General features: G+C 40.5%; 2 protein-coding genes across 2 annotated transcripts in view; both read left to right on the top strand.

Moving 5' to 3' along the window:
* Positions 1-4,812, top strand: part of PTPRJ (protein tyrosine phosphatase receptor type J) — a 130,052-nt gene extending 125,240 nt beyond the window's left edge. Inside the window, exon 27 of the mRNA XM_077321570.1 lies at positions 249-4,812. Coding sequence (XP_077177685.1) covers positions 249-407 — 159 coding nt within the window. The 3' untranslated portion in view covers positions 408-4,812. The remainder of the gene's footprint in view (positions 1-248) is intronic.
* Positions 4,813-7,540: 2,728 nt separating this feature from the next.
* OSBPL5 (oxysterol binding protein like 5) overlaps positions 7,541-26,605 on the top strand; it is a 212,596-nt gene continuing 193,531 nt past the window's right edge. Inside the window, exon 1 of the mRNA XM_077321552.1 lies at positions 7,541-7,559. Within this exon, the coding sequence (XP_077177667.1) occupies positions 7,545-7,559 (15 nt within the window). The 5' untranslated portion in view covers positions 7,541-7,544. The remainder of the gene's footprint in view (positions 7,560-26,605) is intronic.

The following is a 26,605-nucleotide window of genomic DNA, read 5'->3' as shown; positions in this document are numbered from 1 at the left end:
CGTGGCCAAAAGCTAACAGGAAACAGGGGAATTTTAAAAGTTCCAGTGCACCCTTTGGGTTGTCTTTCTTGTACACATGGAAAGAGATGGGCACTCTTAAACAGAGAATTTATTTAATACAGTAAAATGACTTAATAAATTTAAAGTGCTGTAAAACATATCAATAAATTGCAATCGTTTTCTACATTTTTATCATTCTTCAAAATGATGTATCTTCTAAAGTTGGTGCTGTATCTTTCATCCCTTAGGATCAATATGTCTTCCTAAACCAATGTGTTATGGATATTATTAAATCCAGGAAAGAGAGGAAAGCAGACTTGATCTATCAAAATGCAAATGCCATGGCAATCTATGAGAACTTTAGACCATCACCACATCTTGGGAAGGCAAATGGCTACCACATGTAACTGTTAAGAAATGACACATTACCCAATTCTGCCGTGGATAGAAAAGGGAATATGCACTGAGGGGTTGTTTCTGTCTTTATGTAGAGACTTTAAAAATTACTGAAGATGCACATATGAAAACACCAATAAGAACTGTGGTTTAATGCATTTATCAGAGGGAAACTGCTTTGTTGCATTATTTTATGGAAGAAATTTACTCATACTGACTAAAACAGTGAGATCTCTTTTTAAACATAAAAATAATTACTGCAAAGACTTTAAAAATCAAGCCTGAATTCAGCCTTGGAAGAAATTTAATCTATTCTACACATTCCAGTAATGTTGATTTGTAGATAGTGGTTTCTTTACTAAATGAATGGTCATACAACAGTGACTGTTCAAGTTTATTTCTAAAGGAGGGCACAAATACCTTTTGTTAATTGGATTTTTACCTTTTTGTAATTGTACCTTTTTTCTACCTGTTTTGCTATTGGCAAATATGATCAGAGTCTTATATTTTTGTACGGAAATTTTCAGTTGGATTATAACATTTAAATAAGATTAATAAGTTCTGTGGAATAATGTTGCTGATTCTTCCCTCCTGGAAGTGGTTATGTGTGTCTCTTGAGTCTTTACAATACAGTGTGTTCAGTTGGTCACATGAAAACAGCAGTGATTATGTGATAGCTGTTTCATACAATCGAGGTATAACAGCTTTCTCAAAGAGTTAAATTGAAATGACTTCTCTAGTTTTGTCCATTTCTGTATTTTAAAAATGCCTCCCATTTCTATCAGTTGTCGGCCCTTGTCCAGACATTTGCATTATTTTAATGCTGTTAGGTGCCACCATGCTTCTTTTGATGAGATGATGTAACAGTGGTGGGGTGAATCACTAACATGATGGGGTGAATCACTAATCAGATCAAGAAGTTTACAAGTGCAAATGGGGCTAGAGTCAGTGAGGGTAAATGAAGGGAAATGATGCAGAGAAATAGTAGCAGCCAATATAACAGAAGCACATCAAAACAATGTGTATGTTTGGTAACATTAGTAGATTTTTCATTAATAAGCTTGACTATATTAGAATATATTCCTCTCAAGACAAGTGTCACTATTAGAGAATATTTGACTGAGCCCTTCTTTCTTACCAGGAAAACAAAAAAGGTTAGAAACAGGACTGTAAAACATTCACTAGCTGCTTGGAAAAGTGGCATGGGGGTCTCTAACTGCACAGAGAGATGCTCACCAGTTCTCTTGATTAAGCACCATGTTATCGCACACAACTTTCCTCAGGTTTAAGAGTGTTTCCAGAAGGGCTCACCATGTGCAAATTGGCTTTAGTCTGCCACTTTCCCACGTGATTAAGGCCATCACTACATGTTAAGCTTTTAAAGTGCCTACCATGTAGTTAGCAGTTTATTCAAGCTTATCATTTGATTACTGTAATAGTTGATCTCGGGAACTGAGCCTTAGTAGTGTCATTTAGGGAAGAGGAGGGTCATTCAATCTGGGCTTTAGCCCTGGTTTTTCTTGTGGGATGTGAGTGAGAGGGTATGTGTGCATATGTGTGTGTTGCTACGTATTGTTGGCAGGAGGAGATCCTCCCATATCTGGCATCTATGTCTTCTGTTTTATTGTGCATAATAAGGTTTTATTTAAAAGTGCAATATGTGGTTTACTGAATGAATGATTGTCTCTATTTCCATAGAGTTTTACTCAGGTTAAAGGTGTCCTCTTACTTGTTTCTGTGATTTGCTCTTAAACGTATAATTTTATGTAGTTTTATTTTTCTTTCCTATCAAAGATAAATTTACTTCTACTGATTCTGCTAACTGCAGAATGTGGCTTTAGCCAGTTAAAACTGAGGTGTACATATATTGTTAGTGTTTTTGTATATCAAAGATATATAATTTTTGTTTGCATTATGCTGCTGTAGTTGAAATGGCTACAATTAATGAAAATTGAAGGATTCTCTATACAAGTTTTTTGTAGGTACACTGCTTAAGATTATGAAGGCATTCCAAGTGAAGGACTTGTTTGAGAAATTTTAGTCAATGCGCTGGGAGCATTAAAAACTGGTATGATCTTTGCATGTATTATAAAGTTATCTATAAAGTATTTTATTATTGCAGACCCCAGTCCTCAGCTCAGCTTTCTTTGTTATAAAGCATTTTTTCAAAATTGAGCATATGCAGGCGGGATACTTGAGTAAAGCTTTCTAAAGCTATCATTTCTATAGTATTGCTAAGTCTGTATGGCCAAATCTGCTGTATCTTTTGGGAAATAAGATAGCTCCAAAATTCGAAAAGCAGTTGCCTTACTTGCACTGGTCCTATTGAAGTCAATGATCATGTTTTTTCTTTAGCTGTGGTCCTTATATAGAATGACATTGAATTTTGCATGTTTCAAATACATTCATTTCATTTTTTAAATGAAGTGATTAAATATGTTTTTATTTGCTCCGTGTTCCATTTTTTATCATAAAGTATCTGTATGCAAGACCCTTACAAGTTTAAATTGCATTGTGTGTTATATGTGAAATACTATATAATTTTGGAGGTAGTTTGGTAAGAACTAGCAAATGGTTATCCCGATAATATCTGTTGTTGATAGCAGGTGCAAATAATTTTGTTCAAGAAAATGTTGTTCCTTCTAGAACAGCAAAATAAATCTCCTGGCACCACAAAGCCCAACACATTTATCATAAATTGTTGCAGACCAAAGTTGGGTAATTGGCTGTGAGTTTCTACCAGCTTGAATCAAAGTTTGACTTTTTATCTAAGAAATAGTGAGCAGCAATAACCAAGCCTTAAATATCCAATAACACTTGTGATTATTTTTTTGCTCGTTTTGAACAACTAACTCCTAACTTTACTGATGAAATAACTTTGTGGAGGATGGGTCTCTATTAGCATACTGGTGTTTTATGAAGTGTCCGTCCATTAAAGCAGCAAGGACAGAAAAGTATATCTCAAAACTAGCCAGGGATGATGTTTTCCAAGGATATATAAGTGGCATTTTCCTTAGGTTGAACAAATATTCTTAAGAATTATCTGTCTCAAGTGAATATTGATGAAAACTTTGATTAAATCTTTCCTTGAAAACTTGTAGGTTCAATTAGTAAAAGTATCTAATTTCATTCCATCTTCAGTATCTGGACACAGGCAAAGGAAAATAGAAAGAAGAGAGGAGGATACTTAGGCTCTCTCAGGAAAAAGTCTCTCCTCCTTTAAGCTGGTTATTTCATTGCTGCCTACTCTGTAGAGTTGGACACTTCGGCATCCAAAGCGGGTGTTTGCGCCTGAAGCAGCCAGCGCCATGCCATGGGGGGGGGGGTGTGGGCATTAGCCCGCTGGTGTGCTGGTGCCTGCACCTTCCCTCCCACACACACAGCACTGGCTGCTTCGGGCACGAACGGCTGCTTTGGATGCCGAAGTGCCCAACCCTACGTATCATTATGATGCCGTTGGATGCAACCTGGTTGTAGGATGTACCCCTGATAGGAGTCATACAGTAAAAGGGGACTGTATTGGTGGCTGACCTAAGATTAGAATCTCCTAACCACTATTGTGAATTGCACATTACTGCTAAATGTCAAACATTTGTACCTCCATACATGTCTCTGCCAACAGTGTATGCAACGGTCCGGGGAGTTGCACTGTGCTATCCAAAGCACTTGTTTTGTTGGTAGTCCAGCTTTACCACTAGCCAGGCAAAGCAGCTCTCATCAGATGGTGGATTTTATGGTACTAATAAAGCATGGCAAATTGTCAGTTGTTAATTTATTATATGTTTACTACTAGTTGTTGTTTCAGCCTCAAACATGGTTTCAAAAGTGAATCAAATAGAGAAAGTGTGTTACTGGTATGCTAATTGTATAATTTGCTTTAGATCTGGGTTTAGGATGAATGAGAATATACCAGAGCACACTGAGATGTTTCTGGGAATATTCAAATTATCCTTTTCTAGATTTCAGTTTAAGAGTAATATCTGAGGGTCAGGGTGCCAAGAAAAAAAGAGAGGTGCATTCAGCTAAGAGTTTGCTTGCTGTGTTCATTGCAGCAGTTTCCATGGCTAGAGAGATGAACTGCTGTTAAGTTTCAAACCAGTTTGTCTTTTATGCTCTGGGAATTATTGGTGATGTCAACATCAAGCAGAACTCCAGCCGTTTTTATGGTTCTGCACTATGCATGCATTCGCCTTCTTCAGATGCCTGCCAGTATTTCCCACTGTATTTTTCCCCATATGAGGCCTACATTTAAAAGGGAGAGTTCATCTATGCTTACTGTTATAATGGTTATGTGTTGAAAATATGTACATTTTCCAGTGTTTCAACCTTTGTACCAATATTTGCAGCATACTGTCTTAATTTTAATGGTTTGATTTTTTTCAGTGACATAAGTGACTAAATAAAATATAGACAGTTGTCCATGTGTATTTTTCCTTTGCAGTTTGCTTCTCTTCTCATTCACCTCATGCTAGAGCAATTTTAAATCTTTAATCCACATTTATTAAACAGTCTTCAAAATTCATATATTTTGTTGTGCTTGTAGGGATGAGTGTACCAGCAAACAAGCACATACACACATGTTATTATCCTGTGAGAGAGTAGAGGTGCTGTGGTATAATCCCAAATCCTTGTGATCTAAGAAATCCCTAGTTTTAAACCCAATTCAGAAGAAGAAGAGTTGGTTCTTATATGCTGCTTTTCAATACCTGAAGGAGTCTCAAAGCGGCTTACAGTCGCCTTCCCTTTCCTCTCCCCACAACAGACACCCTTTGAGGTAGGTGAGGCTGACAAAGCCCTGATATTACTGCTCAGTCAGAACAGCTTTATCAGTGCTGTGGGGGAGCGGGGAATCAAACCCAGCTCACCAGATTAGAAGTCCATACTCCTAACCACTACACCAAGTTATTATTATTATTATTGGCTTGGGATCTACACCACCCAATTGCACAAGGTGCCTGTTCCAGGAGGGCACTTGCATTGTGCCCATCATTCCACAAAAGCCCAGGGTCACCCAGCTGCTTGCATGTGGGGGAGCAGGAAATCAAATCTGGATCACCAAATTAGAAGTCCGCACTCCTACAAGCTCTGCGGAACTGAGACAGTTGGAATGGAACTACTAGGAGTCCTTAGGCAAGTCGCACTCACCGGATGATATTACTCTTTTAGAGCCTAGGCAAGTTTGATCTTGTCAGCTCTTGGAACCTAAGCAGGGTTGACCCTGGTTAGCATTTGGATGGGAAACCTCCAAAGAACACTAGGGTCATGATCAGGGATGCTTTAGGCTGATTCTCCATTGAGCAGGGAGTTGGACTAGATACCCTGTATGACCCCTTCTAACTCTTATGATTCTGTGACATGGAGGCAGGTAATGGCAAACCACCTTTGAACATCTCTTACCTGGCTACCAAACAATTCTAGGGTCTCCTGGCTATACAACACACACATGTTCTACGATAAATGAACAATCCCAGCTGATTTGTTTTCAGGCCCCTTCCTAATAATCCCTATTTGCCCTTTTTATTGCAGTTATACACTGTCAACATCTTTCCCATGTGCATATGAACCAGAGGGAGAGAGTGCTGAAGGGATTTAAGTGCCACCCATAATATCTGTCTTTTTATACGGCAGTTTCAGTATGCAAATTACAAAGCCAAGATACCTGCAATCAATTTTGATTGGTGTGTCTCACTTCCTATTCATTTTCTAAAAAACAATATTACACTGAAGAGCTCAAAAGGGCGATTTAAAGAAGTTCTATATCTTGTTACCCAGTAGGAATGTACTGCAATGGAGGAGAAATGTATTATAGTTTAATACAAACAGAAGATAAGATATTACATCTGCTACAATCTGAGCAGCCTGGACCTCTGTACCCTTTGCCTTTTAAACTTTATACACTCTTATACCTGATTCCAAATAGATCAGTTTGGGCTGCAGGTACTTGGCCAGGACCAGCTCTGCTATATAATCCAATGAGGTAGCCATCTATACGTGTGCAGTTCTAGGCTCAGTGCACTGAATTAGGCACTTACAGTGCTTCCAGCATGACAGTTACCTACTGCAAATACTGAGTAAATCTCAGACTCCTTTGTGGCACCACAATAAATTATGGGATGCATTCTGAAGCTGGTTGTATAGTGGCAGCTTTTTTCATCCTCCCTATTTCTTTGTCCCTGAGGAACTGCAAACATTCTGTATTTTTCAATTGCTTTATAAATGCTCAAATCAATGTGGCTTCATCTCCATGTAAAGAAGGATGCAGGTGCTTACATTATCTCAGGCACCAGTGTGTTGATTTCAGAACGCACCATGAGCATATTCTGACGTCAGGCACTGGAACGTCAAATACATCTGAATTCCCTGACCCAGTAAACAAGTGTTCTCATTTCAAAGACCATCAAACTTCTCCTGTGCCAGCCCGCACCGCTGATTTCACTCCAAACTCCTTCCCATCTCAGTCTTGCATCCCACAATGTTCTGTTATATAATAAACTGGAGACACCTCCTTTCTGTAGGCACAAACCCTTCCAGTCAGCATGGGATGAATGAGGCAGCCTGGGTGCTGGTTTGAGCAGAAACACACTTGGGGCAGCTTTCTGCAGACACAAACCTTGCTGCCCAGCCATATTGTACAAAATCTCATGGCCTAGCAGCTTAGAGAACTGTTTTCAGACCCCCCCCCCAATACACCGATATTGTTATCTCTGACATTCACACTGTTTCGCAATGACTTGTCACCTTCCTTTTTCACATTCCACATCCCCAGAAACCAAGAATGTATTCAAGGTAGGCATGGATCACGAGGCTGAAGTTGCTTTCCCATCCAGGCCTGCTGTGAACAGCAATGCAGGTGGGTGGGGCAGGGGGCACGCACACACCCTCGCACCGCAAACAGCCGGCATGCCATATACCTTCCTTCTCTTTCCAGTGCTGATTTCCCTTATTGGCTGAAGCTGGTGTCCGCAGCCAGAACAGGAGAGAGGAATGGTCTCCTGTGGAATGGCAGCTTAAGGCTATTTTATTGGCTGATGAATCAGTTCTTCTCTGGCCGCCTTCCAGTAATGCTGGATTGTCTGTGAGGAGACCGAGAAGCAGGTTGCTTTGCCTAAGGCTGGGAAAGGATTTGTTGGGAGTCTGACGCTGCACTCATGCCTTGCTGCACGGTGAGTATATTAAGAGAATGTCGCTGCATGCACCTGGGGTGTTATATCAAAACCCTTAATTAAACATGCTGTTTCCGCAGCCGCTGCTTAACTGTGCCAGGCTTGCAGTCAAGCGGGTGTCTTTGGATCTTCTTTGGGTGATTTCCTTTCTGCAAGACTGTTGATGTTCAGCCTTTTGTCCTTAAGGGGGAACAAAGACATTTATCTGCAAGATTTCATCTTTGACTGCAGCCTTCTCCTGTCTTCCATGAGTTAAATTAACTCCCAGTATTAAATGAAAAAAGAACGCTGGCTTCATTGAAGGATAACTTTTTTTTGAAGTCCCCTTCCCCCTCCTGTGGGTTATTTTGCAAGGACTTGATTTCTGGATAAGTAAAAATAGGGCAGTGTAAAAATGGGAAAAAGGGAGAGTGTGTTCACTTTTCCCAGCTGGAAAGTATGCCATACTTAAAGAGACAGGGTACTGCATTGCACCTAAATCACTTGCAAACCGCTCCCTGCTCCCAATGAAGACTTATGGAAGTAAAATCCAGTTCTACTGCTACCTAAGGAATGGCTGGGGTCTCCCAAATCCCTGGGTGAGCTTTAAGGAAGAAATGCAGCTGCCTCAGCCTGCAGAATAGTAACTGGAAAGCTGCAGCTGAGCTGGAGGGCCTGCCTGCTTTCCCATGGGCTGTTGAATATTTTAAGTTTTGATCAGAGCTTGCTTCAGTGCTCAGCCCAGCAGTACGAGATTCTGGAGCTTTGGGGTAGCATTTTAAAACATGCATATTTTATCACCCGATAGAGAGATTTTAAAATGCCCTTTCAAATGGCAAGAGCATTTGATAAGGTGACCAGGTTGTCCCACTTTTGGAGGGACATCTGGGGTACCTGGCAAATTGTACTTATGTTGAAATTTAAAAATATATATTACAATACTTTTTTGCATTTTATGAAACTTTTTGTTGCTCTATATAGACCAAATTTTTAATCAAGAACCCCCCCGGTCAATGGTGTCCCGCTTTACGAATGTTAAAATCTGGTCACCTTACAACCAGTTGTGAGAAGCAGTATGAGTACTGGGAATCCTAGGTAGTTACTGCCCACTAGGCACTTCTGTGCCCAACAACCCTTCCTATATACTCCAGACCTCTGAGAGGATTCTCCTGTTGTAGGCTATGATACCACTTGTTTGATTTGTGGTGCCATTCTCTCATTTTCTGACCTGAAATGGCTAGCTGTATCAGCGCCCTAAGAACTTGCTACTTTGGGTCCCAAGTTGAAGATCTAGCTGTTATCCCTGGCCTCTTCCCCCCCTTCAAATCCCACAGTACAGCAAAGTGGTTGTTCTGTGGAAACAAACATGGTACTTTAATTTGCAAGGAAAAGCAGCCCAGTTTCTGCCATGCTTCTTTTTCTATTAATATACTGTGTGGCCCAGAAGGGCATAAGTACAACTAAACTAAAATTATGTTACTGGAGTGGACTGCTTATATGCAAAGAGCATGTAAACAAACCAGGAGATCTGAGGCTTCATGTGGGGTGGAGATGATTGAAGATGACACAAGATTGAAGCTCATTCCCACATACTACCATAGAATGGCTGTGCTCTCTTCTGTCGCAAGTCTCCATGTGTATGAGAAGATTTCTAACCAGATTGTGGTTAACATAGCAAGGAGTGACACAGATATCTCCTCTCAATAAGGCTATGATGCTATTAATAGCAGCCTCCAACTCAACTTCATGTTTAATCTGGAGATGCCGCAAGGGAAGCAAAAAATACACACAATAGTCAATGGGAATTGTGCTATGGGCTTGAAAACACAGCTAGACGAACATTTTGATCCACATCAGTGAGATGCATAGTAAATCTGCTTCCACGCATGGATTTTACATGCTAAATGGAGGCCTCTAATCTGGAGAGCTGGGTTCAATTGCCCCCTCCTACATATGCAGCCAGCTGGGTTACCTTGGGCTAGTCACAGTTCTCTTAGGGTTGTTTTCACAGTGCAGTTCTGTTAGAGCTCTCTCAACACCTCCTATCTCACAGGGTATCTGTTTGGGGACAGGAAGGGAAAGTTACTGTAAGCTGCTCTGAGTCATCTTCAAATAGTGAAAAGTGGGGTATAAAACCAGGTCTTCTGCTTCTACTAAATAATCAGCTTGAGGTGCAATGGAACCAAGATGTGCTCTATGATATTCAGCATTTTTGCTTCTGGTAGAAATTGACTCCACAATATGCCCCCCTCCCATCTATTGAAGTCGAGCTAGGGTGTGTATTTCACTTGCCCAATGAATCGCTAGTCGATTTATTATACTGACTGTAGTTCTCAAGCAGCAGCATATTCTGCGTGAGAAAACTAAGACCTAGTTTATGATAGATCACAAGATCACATCCAGAAGGGTGTCCTGCTTTTCACCACCACAGGACTAAATGCAAGCAAACAACAGCAGGGATCTGTCCAGTATGGAGAAGAAGAGTTCTGTAAAGTCCAAGATTGTTCATTATCATCTGTGAGAGAAGCAGAGATTTTGAACTAGGCAGCTTAGAGGTTGCATCAGCTTAGAGCTTCCAGGCAGTAACTGAGGGAGTTTACATAGTAGTCCTGGTACTTTCATCCACCCTAGTGCTTCAGTGCAGGCCAAGACTCTGGAAGTATTTCTGTGAACAATTTGCCTTCTCAGAAAGGGAAGCATTCTGCTTCCAAGCAAGTACAGTTCCTCCTCAGATGTCTTCTGTCTGGTTTTACTGTTGCTGCTGTTCTTGGGGATCTGGAATCATGGAAGGAGATCCTGGGATCTCCATGCTCAACAGCATATGAGAGTAGAGGGTCCTCCAAAGCCATGGTGTCCCTTCCTGCTTGAGTCTGCAGGATGTAGCAAGATAAAAGTGAGCACTGTTTCTTCTTCTGAGGAGGTTTCCTAGAACTTAGGGAGCTAGCAGGCCGTAACATGGGTAGGAGGAAGATGCCTATAGAGGTTTTATAGCTGTTGTACAGGTGCTCTTCTGTTTTCCAATTTCTGCCATGCTTCTTTTTCTATTAATATACTGTGTGACCCAGAAGGGCATAAGTACAACCAAACTAAAATTATGTTACTGGAGTGGACTGCTTATACGCAAAGAGCGTGTAAACAAACCAGGGGATCTTAGGAAATGAAGGGCAAATGCAGATAACAGGAGATGTTATAACATTGCCTGTGCAATAGAATATATAATTTGTTGCAATAAATTTAATCTATTTAATAAGAACAAACATAGCTTCCAATTTCTTACATCTGAACATGCAAATCACGTGCATGCACCCAAGCATCATAACATTTCTTGTAAAGGGCATTCTTCCCATCTGTCAGCGCTGACTTCATGGTTCCCAGAATTACCTCCTCACTCCCTATGATAGCTATCCACAGCTTATAAAACAGTTGCACGTGCCACTCTCAAGCATTGTGTGGACTGGTAAGACCCAAATGCAGATGCTTACCTGGCCAGTGGTAGAGGACCAAGAAGCCATCTCCTTCACATAAAACAAGCTGGATATTTCCTCATACAATTGGCCGGATCTTGTGATTCTGCCCTTTAAGAGCAAATAACTGTGCAAAATGAGGCTATGATATATGGTGGCCTCTGGACAGGACTTGTCTCACATGATGGGGAGTAAAAGCATGAATCTGCTTTTCTACCATGGAAATGGCATAGCTTCTTGGGTAAATGTCTGATATGGGTCGGACATCCAAGATGGCGACAACCTTCAAATATAATAAAAGCCTATGGGTATTGGACCAGTTGGTGTAGCGTTGTCACAGGACTAAAGTACCTGCATTCCACAAATGAAATGAAAAATGACAGAAATAGTGTGTTATTTATTTATTTATTTATTTATTTTTATTTGGAATTATTCACTGGCACTCTTGAACCCAGCTGGCTCGTGACAGTTTACAATAAAAACAGCAACAACAGTACTCCTCGATGGAGGATCAAACTAATCTGTTTCCCTCCCCCTACACTGTCCACCGTCGATAACACCTAATCACACTGGTCTCCAGGAGTCCACCATCATCCTTGGGAGATGCTCCTGTTTCCAGCTGATCCAGAGCAATGCCTCTACAGGGAGGGACCAGATCTTCCTGACTCTGCCTCAACCAAATACCTGGTGGAAGAGCTCCGTCTTACAGGCCCTGCAGAACATTGACAGCTCTGTCAGTGCCCTCAACTCTTCCAGGAGCTCATTCTACCAGGTTGGGGCCAGGACTGAAAAAGTCCTGGCCCTGGCTGAGGCTAGGCATGCATCCTAAGGTGCGGAGATAACCAGCAAATTCATACCCGCAGAGCATAGAGCCCTGTGGGTGGGGGGGCATAGGAAGACAAGCAGTCCCTCAGATATGCAGGGCTCAGGCCACAGATGGCCTTAAAGGTAAGAACCAAAACCTTGAAACTGATCCAGAAGATCTTGTGAGGACTCTAGCAGCCGCATTTTGTACTGACTGCAATTTCCAGATCAGAGACAAGGGAAGGCCCTTGTCATGTTGAATTTAAATAATATTGATCAGTCATGAATATGCAAAATAATTCCTCCTCTGTATATTCCAAAATTGCTGCTTCATTTCAAGCTATTTGACTGGCATTTTGAGCAATTCGATTCATGGGACAGAGCTAATGTATGATCTGCTGCTCTATTCACTAGCAGTGGAAAGTCCAGAACTGTGTTACATGAGCCTGTTATACAGAAGGGGGGGGGGGGAATAATACCAAACATATATTGCTAGAACTTCTAACTGAAGTCTGAATGTAATATCCTACTTGTGTGACTTCGTCAGCAAATATTATCTCCAGAGAATTAATGCAATTAATTAATTTTAAGATAGAAGGAAATAAAATTGATTTGGAATAGCACTTCATGTTCTAATTCTTCACGTGGAAACTGTACCTTGATTGGAATACTTGTTTTCGCACATAGTTAATCAGATGTTCTGATTGGTTGCTGTGATACAGCTGATTGCTCCACTAGATCAAACAGTTTGTGTTATTAATTGCTGTAGGATGCTATTATGTATGCAATAAACAGATAATGAATGCACCCTTATTGCTGGGATGTATGTATGTGGATTAATGCATAGTTTTATCTGAAGCTGTTCACACTGACTTATTCACAAAGTTAGTCATCGTCAGTCTGTTCCTAGCCTCTACTGGAGAACTTCATTTTAACTCTATCCACATGGTAAGTATTTCCCAATATTAATGATGGAGTTAGAAAGTGATCATTAGAGAGAACCTATTTTGGGTAGCATCCCATTGCAAATGTTTTAGCCTTCATTGGCTTGCAATGGCATGCCATGTTGTACCTGGCAGACGAGAAAGAATTTTATGCCAAAGTTAAAGGAAACAAATAAATATTGGTCACCCACTCATTCACATAAAATTGCAAACAAAAATGTAAGGCCCCCCAAAGAACTCGACACCAAGTCACAAATCATCTGAGTGGCTGGTGAAAAGAAATCTTCAAATTTGCCAGCATGGTATTCTGAAACATTTCTGGATCAAGGCCAATTTTTTAAAAATCCCGGTTTGAAAATCTGATTCAGCCTTCCCTCGTCTCAGTCACCCCTCCACAGGGCCAGTGTTTATAAGTTGTTTTGTATTGCTGTTGTTTTAATGATGTGTTTTATGAATATTTATGTACTTGGGGTGGTCTAGAAACTCCAAAATAAATAAATAAAACAATAAAGTAGTAAATGTCTAATTGTTCCAAATATGTCACGAGTTTCAAGGCGTCAAAGCTACCCAAATATTGAATTTTCTGAAAAAAATATTCCAGTGTCCTTTTACCCTCTACAAATGAAGAGTGCGTACACAGACCCATAAGAATTCTGGCAAAATTGTAACACCTTGATCTTGCTAACTCATCAAACATAGAAAGTGAATTGAATATGGAGTACTGAGAACATTTGAATACTCTGCAAAATTATGCTTCCCCTTCCAAGAGAAGAGGTGGCAAAGCAGCATGCTTAGTGATCCAGACATGATCATAGTGACCTAGTGTCAGTCATCAATATGCTAACCAGGGAATAAAGAGTTGTTTCCTTTTTCATGAGTTCGTACTCCTCCAAAAAGATCAGGTTCACTGTTTGGGGGACTATTGAATGCCCATTGCCTTGCAGGGGGATATTGACCACCTAATGAGGACACTGACAACCATAATTTTGGCATAAAATATTTGGCCACAGCCTTTATTCAACATTGAGCGTGGCAAGCATGGGAAGAGAATCATGCCATCTTGTGGTTACCCTACCACAAGGAAGCCCACCACAGCCTGCCCCTCAACGGGTTGCCTTGGCTATCCAGCCCCAAAACCCGGACATAATGGCAGGCTGAAACGGGGGGAGGCACCATGGAGTGACCCCTCTGGGCACCAGCCTCTGTTGGGTTCTCCTGCCCCCCGGAAATGCTAGCCTTCAATCAGGCTCTGCATCCACACAGCCCTTTAAAGGGCCCCCCAAATCTAGGGGAGGACAGCGCGCAAGCTTGGCCTCCCCAAAATTGATCCTTCCCATGCTCCCCTTCCGCAGGCTGTGACAATTAATCAATAATCTAACCCAACATCTAACAAAAAGTCAAACAATTCAAAAACAGGGAGGGAGGGTGGGTTTTGCGTCTTTGGGCGCCCTGAAGGGGGGAAAGAGGCCAAAGAATATCAGGCCATCCGTTTAACTGACGCCCAGTTCAGCAACACCCCCTGTTGCCATGCCAACACACACCCTGCCCAGAGAATGCCAGGGCTGGGCAATCTCTCCAACCAGCCAGGTCCCTGTCGGTGTTCCTCCCCCGCAGCAACAATGGCCCCCTTAGATAAGTCTTGGGGGCTTTTTAGCAGCAATGGATTTGAGTAGTATTTGTTTCTGTTTGCAATTTTTGCATCCCTTCCAAGAAAAAAGCAGTGTGCTTATATTCATCATAGCCAGATTTTGTTACTGCAAGGTTTTCTTTGAAGATTGTTCAGAAAATTCAGTTAGTGCCAAATGTATCATTTAGATTTCTGGTTGATACTTCTGCACTGTTCTATTTGCCAATTTGTTGCTGAACCCAGTTCTAAGCACTGGTGCTTCTCTTGAAAGCCATAAATGGATTGGGCAATGGGTTCTTCTCATATGTATCTGCCCAAACACTAAGATCAGTATCAGTGTTGCCCCATTACTGAAATGAGGTGGGTGATTGTAAGAGATGGAGTCTTTTTGATGGTGGCATCCCTTATTCTCCTGTGCTTTGGGGCAAAACACGGTTTCTGTGTATAGATTAGTTTAAGATGAACAAGTGAGAGAAGGGAAGTCAGCTATTGGCACTGAGCAACTGAGTGCTGAAGAAGGAAGTCTGTGAAGATGACCAAACTTTTCATACAGGCATGCCTCATCACAAATAGGCAGAGTTTCAAGACCTTAGTCACATCTTATTTTACTTCTTCATTTACTTTGGACACATCATGTGATCAAACGCGTTAGAAAAATCATTAATGCTCGGCATGGTCAGCGGCAAAAGGAAACGTGGTTGCCAAAGGGTCCATGGGTTTGACACGATCAAAGCTGATACAGGGATGACCATGAACCAACCAAAAGAAGCAGTCATTGACAGAAAAGTATGACGAAAACTTTCCTATAGAATTGCCGAGGATCAGGCACGACTGTACGGATCACATCACATCACATCACCATCATCTTTCTTCTGTGAGTGCTAGCATTTTTTCATAGCTATCGGTGCTGCTGGGACTGTCACAGTGTGTCAATAAGCAGACCTTGCTCATCTTGGCCATTATTGCTAAGTTTACTTGTTAGCTTTCAAATCCATTTTAGATCCAATGACTGCCAAAGGAATAGAAAACTTTAGAAACATCCCTGAAATCATGAGACTGAAATCTAAAGAATAATACTGTAGTATTCCTTAAGGCTAATGATTTCAATGATGTACTAAGCAATTATGATAAGCATGAGCACAAATGATCATGACTTGTTGCACACTTTTGTTGCCAGCACAATGCTGGTGATTTCAGCAAAGAATATATACTTTTCTGTCACTGTTCTGTCTGTGGAAAGTTGTCCAGCTGAGCTGTCCGAGATGGAAGGGGAGTTTTCTCCTTTTGGCTTACATGGAGCCACTTGTTTTGCAAAGCATTTCACAGGCAGTTTGGTTCAGATTTCTTCAGGGCAATCACAGGTTGTTAGCAGAGCTTATTCTTAAACAATTGCTTGAATCAGCTTCCATTGTTGTGGCATGAGGAAGTGGGGGGGGGGGGTTGATGTACCATTTCTGTGTTAATAGTCATTGCCCACTGTTGTTTATTACAGTTTGTTGAGATGATGCGCCTGCCCTGATTCAGCAACTTGTTAATGATGTTACAACTTACAAGGGACAATCTTGTCATTTCCTGGTGCAAAGTCCCTAAACTAAAAGAACGCAAATAACGTATTCGCTCTCATCTCAGGTGATTTAGGCCTTTATAGGAGTCTTAAAACACTCACTGCTCCCACATGAAGCTGTCTGACAGCATGTCCCTAGTGGAGGCCTCATGCTTTTGTGCACCCACCTATGGAAGTGAGATGGGTGTATGGCTAACAGAGATAGGAAATGTTTGTCATGTTGCCTGTGGAAATTCTTTCCTGCATCTTTTCAGCTTAGGAGAAGATTGAATCAACAATAATTTATTTTTTTCTTTTTGCCTTTTTGCTAATTTTTCTGCTGCTTAGTTTATGTTATGAATATGTTAATTTATTTATTTACTTATTATAGCGGTAGTCTGTTTTTTTCACTGAGACTGGCACAGCGCAAGTCAATACAATCGACAAGAAGAGACATCCAACAAGCAATGGAATAGGACCCCAGAAATCTGAATAAGCATAATACACTAGGCATGACACAAAGAGAAGATATAATGCAGAAAAATAGTATTAGATCAATATGAATGTTTGCTTTTTGTGAATTTCAGTATATTTTTAAGGACTGTTAAGCAAGTTCCCTTGAAAATATCTATGATGTAGAATAACTGTTTACAGTTTTACTTAATCATTTTAAATTTTATAAGAAAAATAGTACACAAACATATAATAATCCTACGTGCATTAATATTCCATGGAAAATAAGCACAATACAGACTGTACAGTCCTGTAGTCATTTCCCTCCTTCTCTCCCAAAGTACACCAAAGTTGTCAATTTCTTAACAGTAAGCAGAAAAAATAAGCAAATGTGCCATGTCTCAAAAAACAAAAGCACACTATTGCACTACAATGTAAAATGCATTGTGACAATTTTGTGTTGTATTGTCAGGATACCATCTTTATTCTCTTGTATCAGTTTGTGTTTATTATCATCATCACTCACTAATAAAATAATATGAGTAACACTAAAGTTTTTATCCAGCACCTTAAAACATGGGACTCGTCATATCTGCCCACAGTTCAGAGGTCCCTGTTCTGTTCATCAAAGGGATAACAGGTTACATTGGGATGAGCGATTGGGATGTGAGTGTCCTGCATAGTGCAGGGGGTTGGACTAGATGACCCATGAGGTCCCTTCCAACTCTGATTCTATGATCTTTCCCCCATCTTAATTCTTTTTGCAGAATTGTAAGTGGTAGAACTGTGGCTTTCTTGCTGGTAGCACAAGCGCATGTGTGTGCACACGCACGTTTCTTGTCCTGGTGTTACTTTTGTTTTGGATCTGGGATAAAATTGTTGGGTCAGTCTACATGGAGCCGTACCTTCAGGTCTCTAGGGGAGAATTGCATGGTCTGATTCTAATCACTTTCCAGTACTGACCATGTGCCATAATCTTAATGAAGAATCAACTGCAAACACTGATATCAAGTTGATTAAAATCAAGGAGCCATAACAGGACATGGGTGAGTATAAACTTGGGAGTTTGCATTAGGGTGACAGGTCATCTTTTTAATGTACATCACTGCTTTGGCAGAAGTGGTAAGAGATGCCTTTCAGAAACTAGCATGAATCATAGAGTTGGAAGGGACCTCATGGGTCATCTAGTCCAACCCCCTGCACTATGCAGGACACTCACATCCTTATCATTCATCTACTGTAACCTGCCACCCCTTCGCCTTAACAGAATCAGCCTCTCTGTCAGATGGCTATCCAGCCTCTGTTTAAAAATTTCCAAAGATGATGTGATAGCACTGATTTTAATTATGCTGTTCCTGAACCAAAGCAGTCAGGGAAGGTATTTGAATGTCAACATACCTGAACCTATCTATACCTTGGAGAAAGAAGTATCTTGGATGTTGGCAGAAGCACATGAAACAAGATCTAACTTCTTAGCATTGTTGTTACTTAAAAGGTTATGGAAAAGACTGTTTCTCAGATTCAAGCTTATTTATGTATTGTACACATGACATTTTCTGTGACTGAAAAGATAACTTCCTACACATAAGTTTATATACTTCTTGATATGTTCATTATGGCTGCATTCATACATCATAAAGCATGCTCATATTCTTCCTCACTCCTCTGTCTTCCACTCAGATGCTATATGAAAGATGGAGATTTACTGCTTTAGGAAGTCATCAATAGAACCATAATTTCCTGTGGTTCTGACTAGCTACTGTAATATTAATGGACATGTTGTTTGGCAAAACCAAAGACCTTGCTGTGGCAAGGAATATAAATTCAATAAGATCCCAGTTTGCAGTCTGAAAAGTTGAACTATGGTTGAGCAAATAGGACAAAAGGGTATTCATTTATTCCTGCGCCTCCTTCCCAGTTTCAGGGTGACATCTTACAATATATAACAAAATTGAGCTTGCACAACAACTCTCAACAGACAATAGCAAAGACATCTGCCTGCATATATATAATTAACTCCCTACTTCTCAGTAAAAATTATCTTAAAGAATATAGACAAAAAGCTGGAAGACATTGAGCCTTTCCCCACACACACCTCTATGAGCCAATTCGGTGAGATGAGGATGGCTTTGGAGAAGGTTCTCGACTGATTACCCTGAGTCAGCTGTAATAGAATTGGTGCGCCAATCACAGCTAGTCCACTGGTGCCCACAGAAAGACGAAACAAGTTTCCAATATGGTGAGAAGAAAAGGCAGAGCATTTCTACATTCTGGGTTCTTCATGGGTTAATTCACTGTGCATGATTTGAACACAGCATCTATATACAGACTGTACCAATTCTCTACTAAGGAACGCTTGCTGTATTTGTGGACTTTGAAGAGGTATGAAAGGTAAGGGAAGCTGGCAGGTCCCTTTCCTTTGCATTCCAAATTGGGAGGGAGGAAATTTCTAGTAAAAGGTACAATATATTATGCTTCCCATCCCACTCTATTGAGCTTGGTTATGATGAATACCATTTGGACTGAAGGGAGAGTTCTTTGCTGTGTTCAAGCAGACTATTGCTAATCACTGCTGATATTTCTTGTGCAAAATCCAGCCAGATTCAGGTATTTTGAAGTTGTGTTGGTTGCAGTGGAAGAATTAAGCAAACTAAATCCAATTAAAATTAACAGGGCAACTAGTATTGGAATGCTCATTAGAGGGAGACTAGAATTCAATGCTCATCAGTTGACTATCCTAAAACTTTTGTTGGACTGCCTATTATTTGACCATGGCTAAATGTTGTCAAATATTCCATGAATTCAAACAATATCTTTATAGCAATGGTGATTGCATATTTTCACAGAATCATAGAGTTAGAAGGGGCCATACAGGCCATCTAGTCCAACCCCTTGCTCAACGCTCAACATATTTTATGTTAAAGCAATTTGTTTCTCAATTCATGGATACATTTAGAAGTACCTTTGATGTGCAATTTCTGGCTAACCTGCTGGTTTAGGATATCTCTTAGTTTGTACCACCAAATGAAAACTACCACTAGTTTGTAGGCTAATGAAATGTGGTATAGGAGACATAGCCTATAAAGTGGTGGTGGTGATCAATGCTACTTTGAAGAAGGGAAACCTGGAAACCATGGTATGGTGATCTTGTCCTCTTCCTTCCCTCACTTCTTTCATGCTGAGCAGCATCCATATCTATTTTCTTCATTTTTTCTACCTGTGGCTGTTCCGTCCAGTCATGTTGCTATAGATTTTAGATAGATGCTGGCCCAATCCAGGGAACTGACGCACAAGACAGAATAATCTTTTTAATTTATGAAATGACATGTAAGAGGGGGAAAGGTCAGGAGAAATCAGGAGTGGGATAATAACTGAGATAACATTGTAATCACACTAATTTAAAGACAATTTAAATTGTTGCCAACAAGTGTGTTTTGGGGAGCGGGTTGTTTGTTTGTTTTTCAACAAGGTCTTTGAAACGTTGAGGAGAGAAGCTTTCTTTTCAGTATCTACTTAAACATGCAAACCTAGATACTTGAGTTTCACTGATCTTAAGGATTTGAAGGCAGGAACACAGAACTAAGTCCAAAAAATTATTCTCTATACACCAAACAAGTGATCTCTCTTCTCTAAAGAGATTTCTTCCTTTTCATTGATCAGGCATAACTTCTCTAGAATAGAAGCTGTGAAACTTCTTTGGCTTGAATGGGGATCATCTGTGATCTTCCCAATCTACTTTTATCCTCCTTCCAAGTCCTCAGTGAGTGTTAAAACTGCCTCTTCTTCAACTGATGATTCCCAATTGTCATTTCTTAACTGAAACTCTCCACAAAATTCTGTTTGAACAACCTATCACTCAAAGGATCTCAGACTCTGTGAAGCAGTCTTACCACCACACATGATAAGCCACTTCTACAGAAGTCTTCATGGGACCTCATAGACAACGTCCAGCTAACCTCCAAACTTCCTTCCTTCAGCAAGGTGCTGAAATGGACAGGGTGTCATCTCAATTCCGGGGGAAGAGAGGCGTGTTGTGGATAATTCTGATTTATGTAGATCCTTTACATTCTGGCTTCTGACCCAATTTGGAGACCCAAATTGATCACCCTAGGGGGATGACCAATAATTTAAAATAAATAGAGAAAGTAGGAGGTACTTCTTTTTACTGGTTTTAGATGTTCCAGGAAGACAAATTGCTGTAGTAATATTGGAACAGTTGAGTTTTCCCGTCACATTTGACTTGTCCAAGAACACTGTCCATCTTGTTTCACATACTATTTAACATCTACATGAAACCTTGGGTGATGTCAATCATCAGAAAGGCCAAAGCTGAGAGTGAGCTAAGATTGGCCAGGGAAGCCCACTGTAACAAGAAAATATTTTTCAGTTATGTGAGGAGCAAACATAATAGGCCCACTGTTGGGAGCGGATGGACAAACTCTAACGGAGGATGCAGAGAAAGCAGAAAGGCTCAGCGCCTATTTTACATCTGTTTTTCCCCACAGGTCAAAGGGTTTAGGCACATCTAGAGATGGCAGTAGCCAAGAGATAGTATCTGGGTGGCAGGTTGACATGGACAGAGAGGTTGGTGAGAGGCATTTAGCTGCACTGGATGAGTTCAAATCCCCTGGGCCGGATGAAATGTACCCGAGAGTGCTCAAAGAACTTTCCAGAGAACTTACAGAACCCTTGTCCATCATCTTCAGGACCTCTTTAAGGACTGGAGATGTCCCGGAGGACTGGAAGAGAGCAAACGTTATACCGATCTTCAAAAAAGGGAGGAAGGATGACCCAGGAAACTATAGACCAGTGAGTCTGACCTCTGTTGTGGATAAGATAATGGAGCAGATATTAAAGGGAGTGATCTGCAAACATCTGGAGGACAATTTGGTGATCCAAGGAAGTCAACATGGATTTGTCTCCAACAGGTCCTGTCAGACCAACCTGGTTTCCTTTTTTGACCAAGTGACAGGTTTGCTGGATCGTGGAAATTCAGTTGATGTCGTTTACTTGGATTTTAGTAAAGCTTTTGACAAGGTTCCCCATGATGTTCTGATGGATAAATTCAAGGACTGCAATCTGGATTTTCAGATAGTTAGGTGGATAGGAAATTGGTTAGAGAACCACACTCAAAGAGTTGTTGTCAATGGTGTTTCATCAGACTGGAGGGAGGTGAGTAGCGGGGTACCTCAGGGCTCGGTGCTCGGCCCGGTACTTTTTAACATATTTATTAATGATCTAGATGAGGGGGTGGAAGGACTACTCATCAAGTTTGCAGATGACACCAAATTGGGAGGACTGGCAAATACTCCGGAAGATAGACACAGAGTTCAACAAGATCTGAACACAATGGAAAAATGGGCAAATGAGAACAAGATGCAATTTAATAAAGATAAGTGTAAAGTTCTGCATCTGGGTCAGAAAAATGAAAAGCATGCCTACTGGATGGGGGATATGCTTCTAGGTAACACTGTGTGTGAACGAGACCTTGGGGTACTTGTGGATTGTAAACTAAACATGAGCAGGCAGTGTGATGCAGCGATAAAAAAGCCGAATGCCATTTTGGGCTGTATCAACAGGGGCATCACATCAAAATCACAAGATGTCATAGTCCCATTGTATACGGCACTGGTCAGACCACACCTGGAGTACTGTGTGCAGTTCTGGAGGCCTCACTTCAAGAAGGATGTAGATAAAATTGAAAGGGTACAGAGGAGAGCGACGAGGATGATCTGGGGCCAAGAGACCAAGCCCTATGAAGATAGGTGAGGGACTTGGGAATGTTCAGCCTGGAGAAAAGGAGGTTGAGAGGGGACATGATAGCCCTCTTTAAGTATTTGAACGGTTGTCACTTGGAGGAGGGCAGGATGCTGTTCCCATTGGCTGCAGAGGAAAGGACATGCAGTAATGGGTTTAAACTACAAGTACAACGATATAGGCTAGATATCAGGAAAAAAAATTTCACAGTCAGAGTAATTCAGCAGTGGAATAGGCTGCCTAAGGAGGTGGTGAGCTCCCCCTCACTGGCAGTCTTCAAGCAAAGGTTGGATACACACTTTTCTTGGATGCTTTAGGATGCTTAGGGCTGATCCTGCATTGAGCAGGGTGTTGGACTATTGGAACAGCCTGTATGGCCCCCTCCAACAGCCTGTATGGCCCCCTCCAACTCTATGATTCTATGATTCTATGTCATCTGAAGATCCTGGTGTGGTGATATCTGAATACTGATAACACTTTTCTATCAAATTCTGGGGAAACAATGAAAAATCTGAACTTATCTGAGGTCTGTAATGGACCAAATGGAGATTAATAAACTTGAAATTCAGTCCTGGTAATGAATAAACTGATGGTTAGTTGTTTTAGCTGGTCCTGGACTAGAAATATAACTCATATATTGGATGTGGCTGCACTCTTTAAGAATTGGGTTCAAAGCTTGTGTGCGTGTGTGTGTTTGCTTTAATCAGGCGCTATTCCTGGAAGAATATTAGTGACAATGCCAAAGACAATGTCATCTTACAAACTTTAGCTGGATCATAATTTTTTACCAATTTTACTTGGTACTCTTTCTTGGACGTCAATAAATGGATAGGGATTTGCTGGAAAAGTACATCTTATTCAAATCTAAACTAGGCTATTGTAATGTGATCTATACAGAACTAACTTAGAAAAGTGTTCCAAAACTACAGTTGATACAAAATGTGACTTGCCATAGTATCAGCAAGAGTAGACTACACAATAATAATGCTAGTTTTGCAGCTAGTTTTCAGTATCTTCACTGGCTTCCAGGTGGTTTCTGGCAACACTGTGACTTCCACAGTTTTTTTTAAAGCCTTTTAAACAACTGAATGGGCTTTGGAAACAACAATGACAGCCTTTGCCTCCATGGACCTATTCAACTGGATTGGATTGACTATATTGTATGATAATGGACAGCAATACCATGTCACCCAGCCATCTTAACTCATAGTCTGACAGACTCACCTCAAACCTGAGTTGATTCAATTCACCATGCATTATCTATACACTCCAAAGACAATGTTTTAATCTGGATGATCTGAGAATCTGTTTTGCTCCTGATATTAGGTTGTACTTAGCAACACTAAATCTAATTTTAGCAGTTGAAAATCAGGTTTGTGAGGAACAAGAAAGGAGAAATACATGAAAGGCATTTCCCCCTAAACTAGTTTGAGAGGTGATTCAAATATACATGTACATCACTCTGTGATGCATCATTGGTGACATTACTCACTGTCTTGCAACAGAACAAACTACCCCACCGAAGAGTACTGTGCTTGAATTAGCATTCTGAAGAGGCAGAGAAGGATGACTGTTCTCTCTGTTGTGATTATGAACATGGTTGTGGCTGATTCACACATGCAAGTTACCCCTTAAGGTGGGAGTCATTGAATGTGGAGCATGTGCCAAGCAAACCCAGTTCATCCCACGGATTCTAAATCATAGATATGGCAACAAGATGCCTCTGGAAATAACTCTGGAAAGTCCAGGACTGTTTCAGATCTCATCTTGGCCCTGAAATCAAACAAGGGCCTTTTGCAAGCCACTATATGTGCACATGAAAAAGTAGGCTTATACTCAAGTATATATGGTATGTACATGAGGGGACAATTCTCCATTCTTGAATATTACAGATGCTATTTGTTTATGAAATGCTTTGAATACTTGAGATGTGCTGAATAGGAACCATTTTTGTCATTTATAACTACCAGGACACCTATTAAAACAAACAGGCCTCAACCTCAGTGTTAACTGAAATACAAGTTTTAAATTTGTATTCCTATTAATGAATTTAGCATAAAGAAATATGCAGAGATGGCATTCCCCCTTCTGGGATGGATGGAAACTATCATCTGCCCATGTCACCTAAATATATTCTTTTACCTAGTTTGTTAATGGGAGTGTAAAACAGCTCTCTTGTGGTGCTTTTGTGAAATAATACAGTCTCACTGTTCCTTTTATCTTTCCTCTTCATGCAGTTATTAAATGTTAATCTTCTATTTGGCTTTCTGCCTAAAAATATTTCAAATAATGGATTAGTCAGACCATTATCACTAGTGCTGATGATGCATCACTTATTCTTATTTTTGTAGAATTCACATTTCCTAAAATTAGATGATGTACTGTGGGTGTAACTTTCCAAGTTTAGTCTAGTAACTCTCAATAACAAGAAGATTGAGAAAAACTTGGGTTTGTCATCTCCAGACTTGAACAATTGTTGCTTAAATAGTTGTTGTGTGTTTTCTATAAGTCCAGTGAATCTCTGACAAGCAGAACTTCAGTAAATAGCTTAACGGGAGGGTAAACTGTTTCTAAAGGCAATTCTAGACTTAAATGGGTATAATATTCATTACCTATGGGGAATTTTAGGATCTATAGTTGCGTGAAGGGAACAGAAATCCCTAACAAAATTCTCAATGTCCCAGTCATCTACAGTTTCTATGAAGCTCTGAGAAAGACCAGGAAAAGTTAAAGTGGTGTAAAACCAATATATCTGCATCATATATAAAAAAACTAAGAGCCAGCTTGATGTAGTGGTTAAGAATGACAGCCACTCATCTACAGAGCTAGGTTTGATTCCTCGCTCCTCCTCATGCAGCCAGCTGGGTGACCTTGAGTTAGTCATAGTCCTGTTAGAACTGTTCTCACAAGAACAGTTCTGTCAGAGCTCTCTCAGCCTCACCTATTCACAATGTGTCTGTTGTGGGGAGAGGAAGGGAAGCTAACTGTAAGTTGCTTTGAGACTCCTTCAGGTAATGAAAGGCGGTGTCTAAAAAGCAATTCTTCTAAACAATTTAACAAGCAGCAAATTAGGAATAGCTATTAACTTTTGGATAATGACATTATGGTCTGAAAATAACATTTCTTTAGAATCAGCACATTTACAAGTTTGTGTTTGTCACATGTCCCCAGATTAACAACCAAGAAGTTTTGCTCATTTACCAATGTATGTCTTTTTTTTTAAAGAGAGAGCAGCTTATTGAGGTTTTCCTCGTTCAGAGTATACTGCTGCTTTATCCCCATCTATATTTCAACAGTTATTCTACTATTTTTGATTAGCTTTTTTTTAAGCTGCTGAAATTCTCTGGAATAATGCAAAAGTATATTTAAATTTTGAGTGCATTTACAGGCAGCTGCTTTCAGTCCTCAAAGGGATAAATCTATTATTTGAATGCTATCGTTTCTATTCTAAATGGTGAATATTTACATAATTTTCTCCTTGTAGAAAATTATTGGTCAAAGCAATTAATCACAAGTTGGCTTTTGTGAAAGGAAACTGAACAAACTTGTCCAGTGGAATTTAGGAAAATGCATCCCCTAAAGCTTGGTGTAGTGGTTAAGAGTGGCAACCTCAAATATGGAAAATCAGGTTTGCTTCCACACTATTCCATATGCAGCTTGCTGGGTGATCTTGGGCCAGTCACAGTCCTCTCAGAACATCCTCAGCCTCACCTGCCTCATGAAGTGCCTGTTATAGGGAGAAGAAGGCTTTGAGACGCCTTTGACTAGTGAAATGTGGGGTACAAAACGCCCACTCTTCTTCTCTTCTAAATAGTTGACTTTGAGAGGAGACCTATTATAGAATGCACTAGTGGTCTAGTTTGATGAAGGTGTGGAGTGGATCCAGGTGACCACATTGGCTGAATCAAGGTAGGGGACCATCTTCCATGCTAGACTGAGTTGGAAGATGCTTTTTTGCAGCTCAATGAACTTGCTTCTCCAGAGTAACATTGGATCCAGTACCTAAGTCTCTTAGCTCAGTCAGTAAGAGTCAACTGAACCCAACTGCAAGTGGGAAGCACAATGTCCAAAATATTTGCCTTCCTCTGTTTAGTGTCAATTTATTCACTATTATTTAACCACAAAAGCCAGGCAGGGATTCAGGTGATTTGGATAAGAATATATACAGTTGGCTATTGTCAGCATTTTGATGACAGCCAATCCCAAAATTAGAAAAAATTCCCCCTAAAGGTTTTACATAGAAGTTGAAAAACATAGGTGACAGGGTTGCATCCTGTGGAACCTCCACAGGATAGATCCTACACTGATTAACTGGTATCTGATGGCAACCCTGTCTGTGAGAAAAGATATGAACCAGTCCAATGAACATACCCTGATAACTACTTCTGCCTCTAAGTGCTTCAACAAGATAGTATGGTATGTTTTATCAAAGGCTACAGATACATCCAGTAGGAGCAACAAAAAAGCATGGCTTT

The sequence above is a fragment of the Paroedura picta genome, chromosome 2 (assembly GCF_049243985.1).
Source record: "Paroedura picta isolate Pp20150507F chromosome 2, Ppicta_v3.0, whole genome shotgun sequence".
Taxonomy (NCBI): domain Eukaryota; kingdom Metazoa; phylum Chordata; class Lepidosauria; order Squamata; family Gekkonidae; genus Paroedura; species Paroedura picta.
The sequence above is the reverse complement of the archived record's forward strand: the minus strand, read 5'-3'. Positions and strand labels throughout refer to the sequence as shown.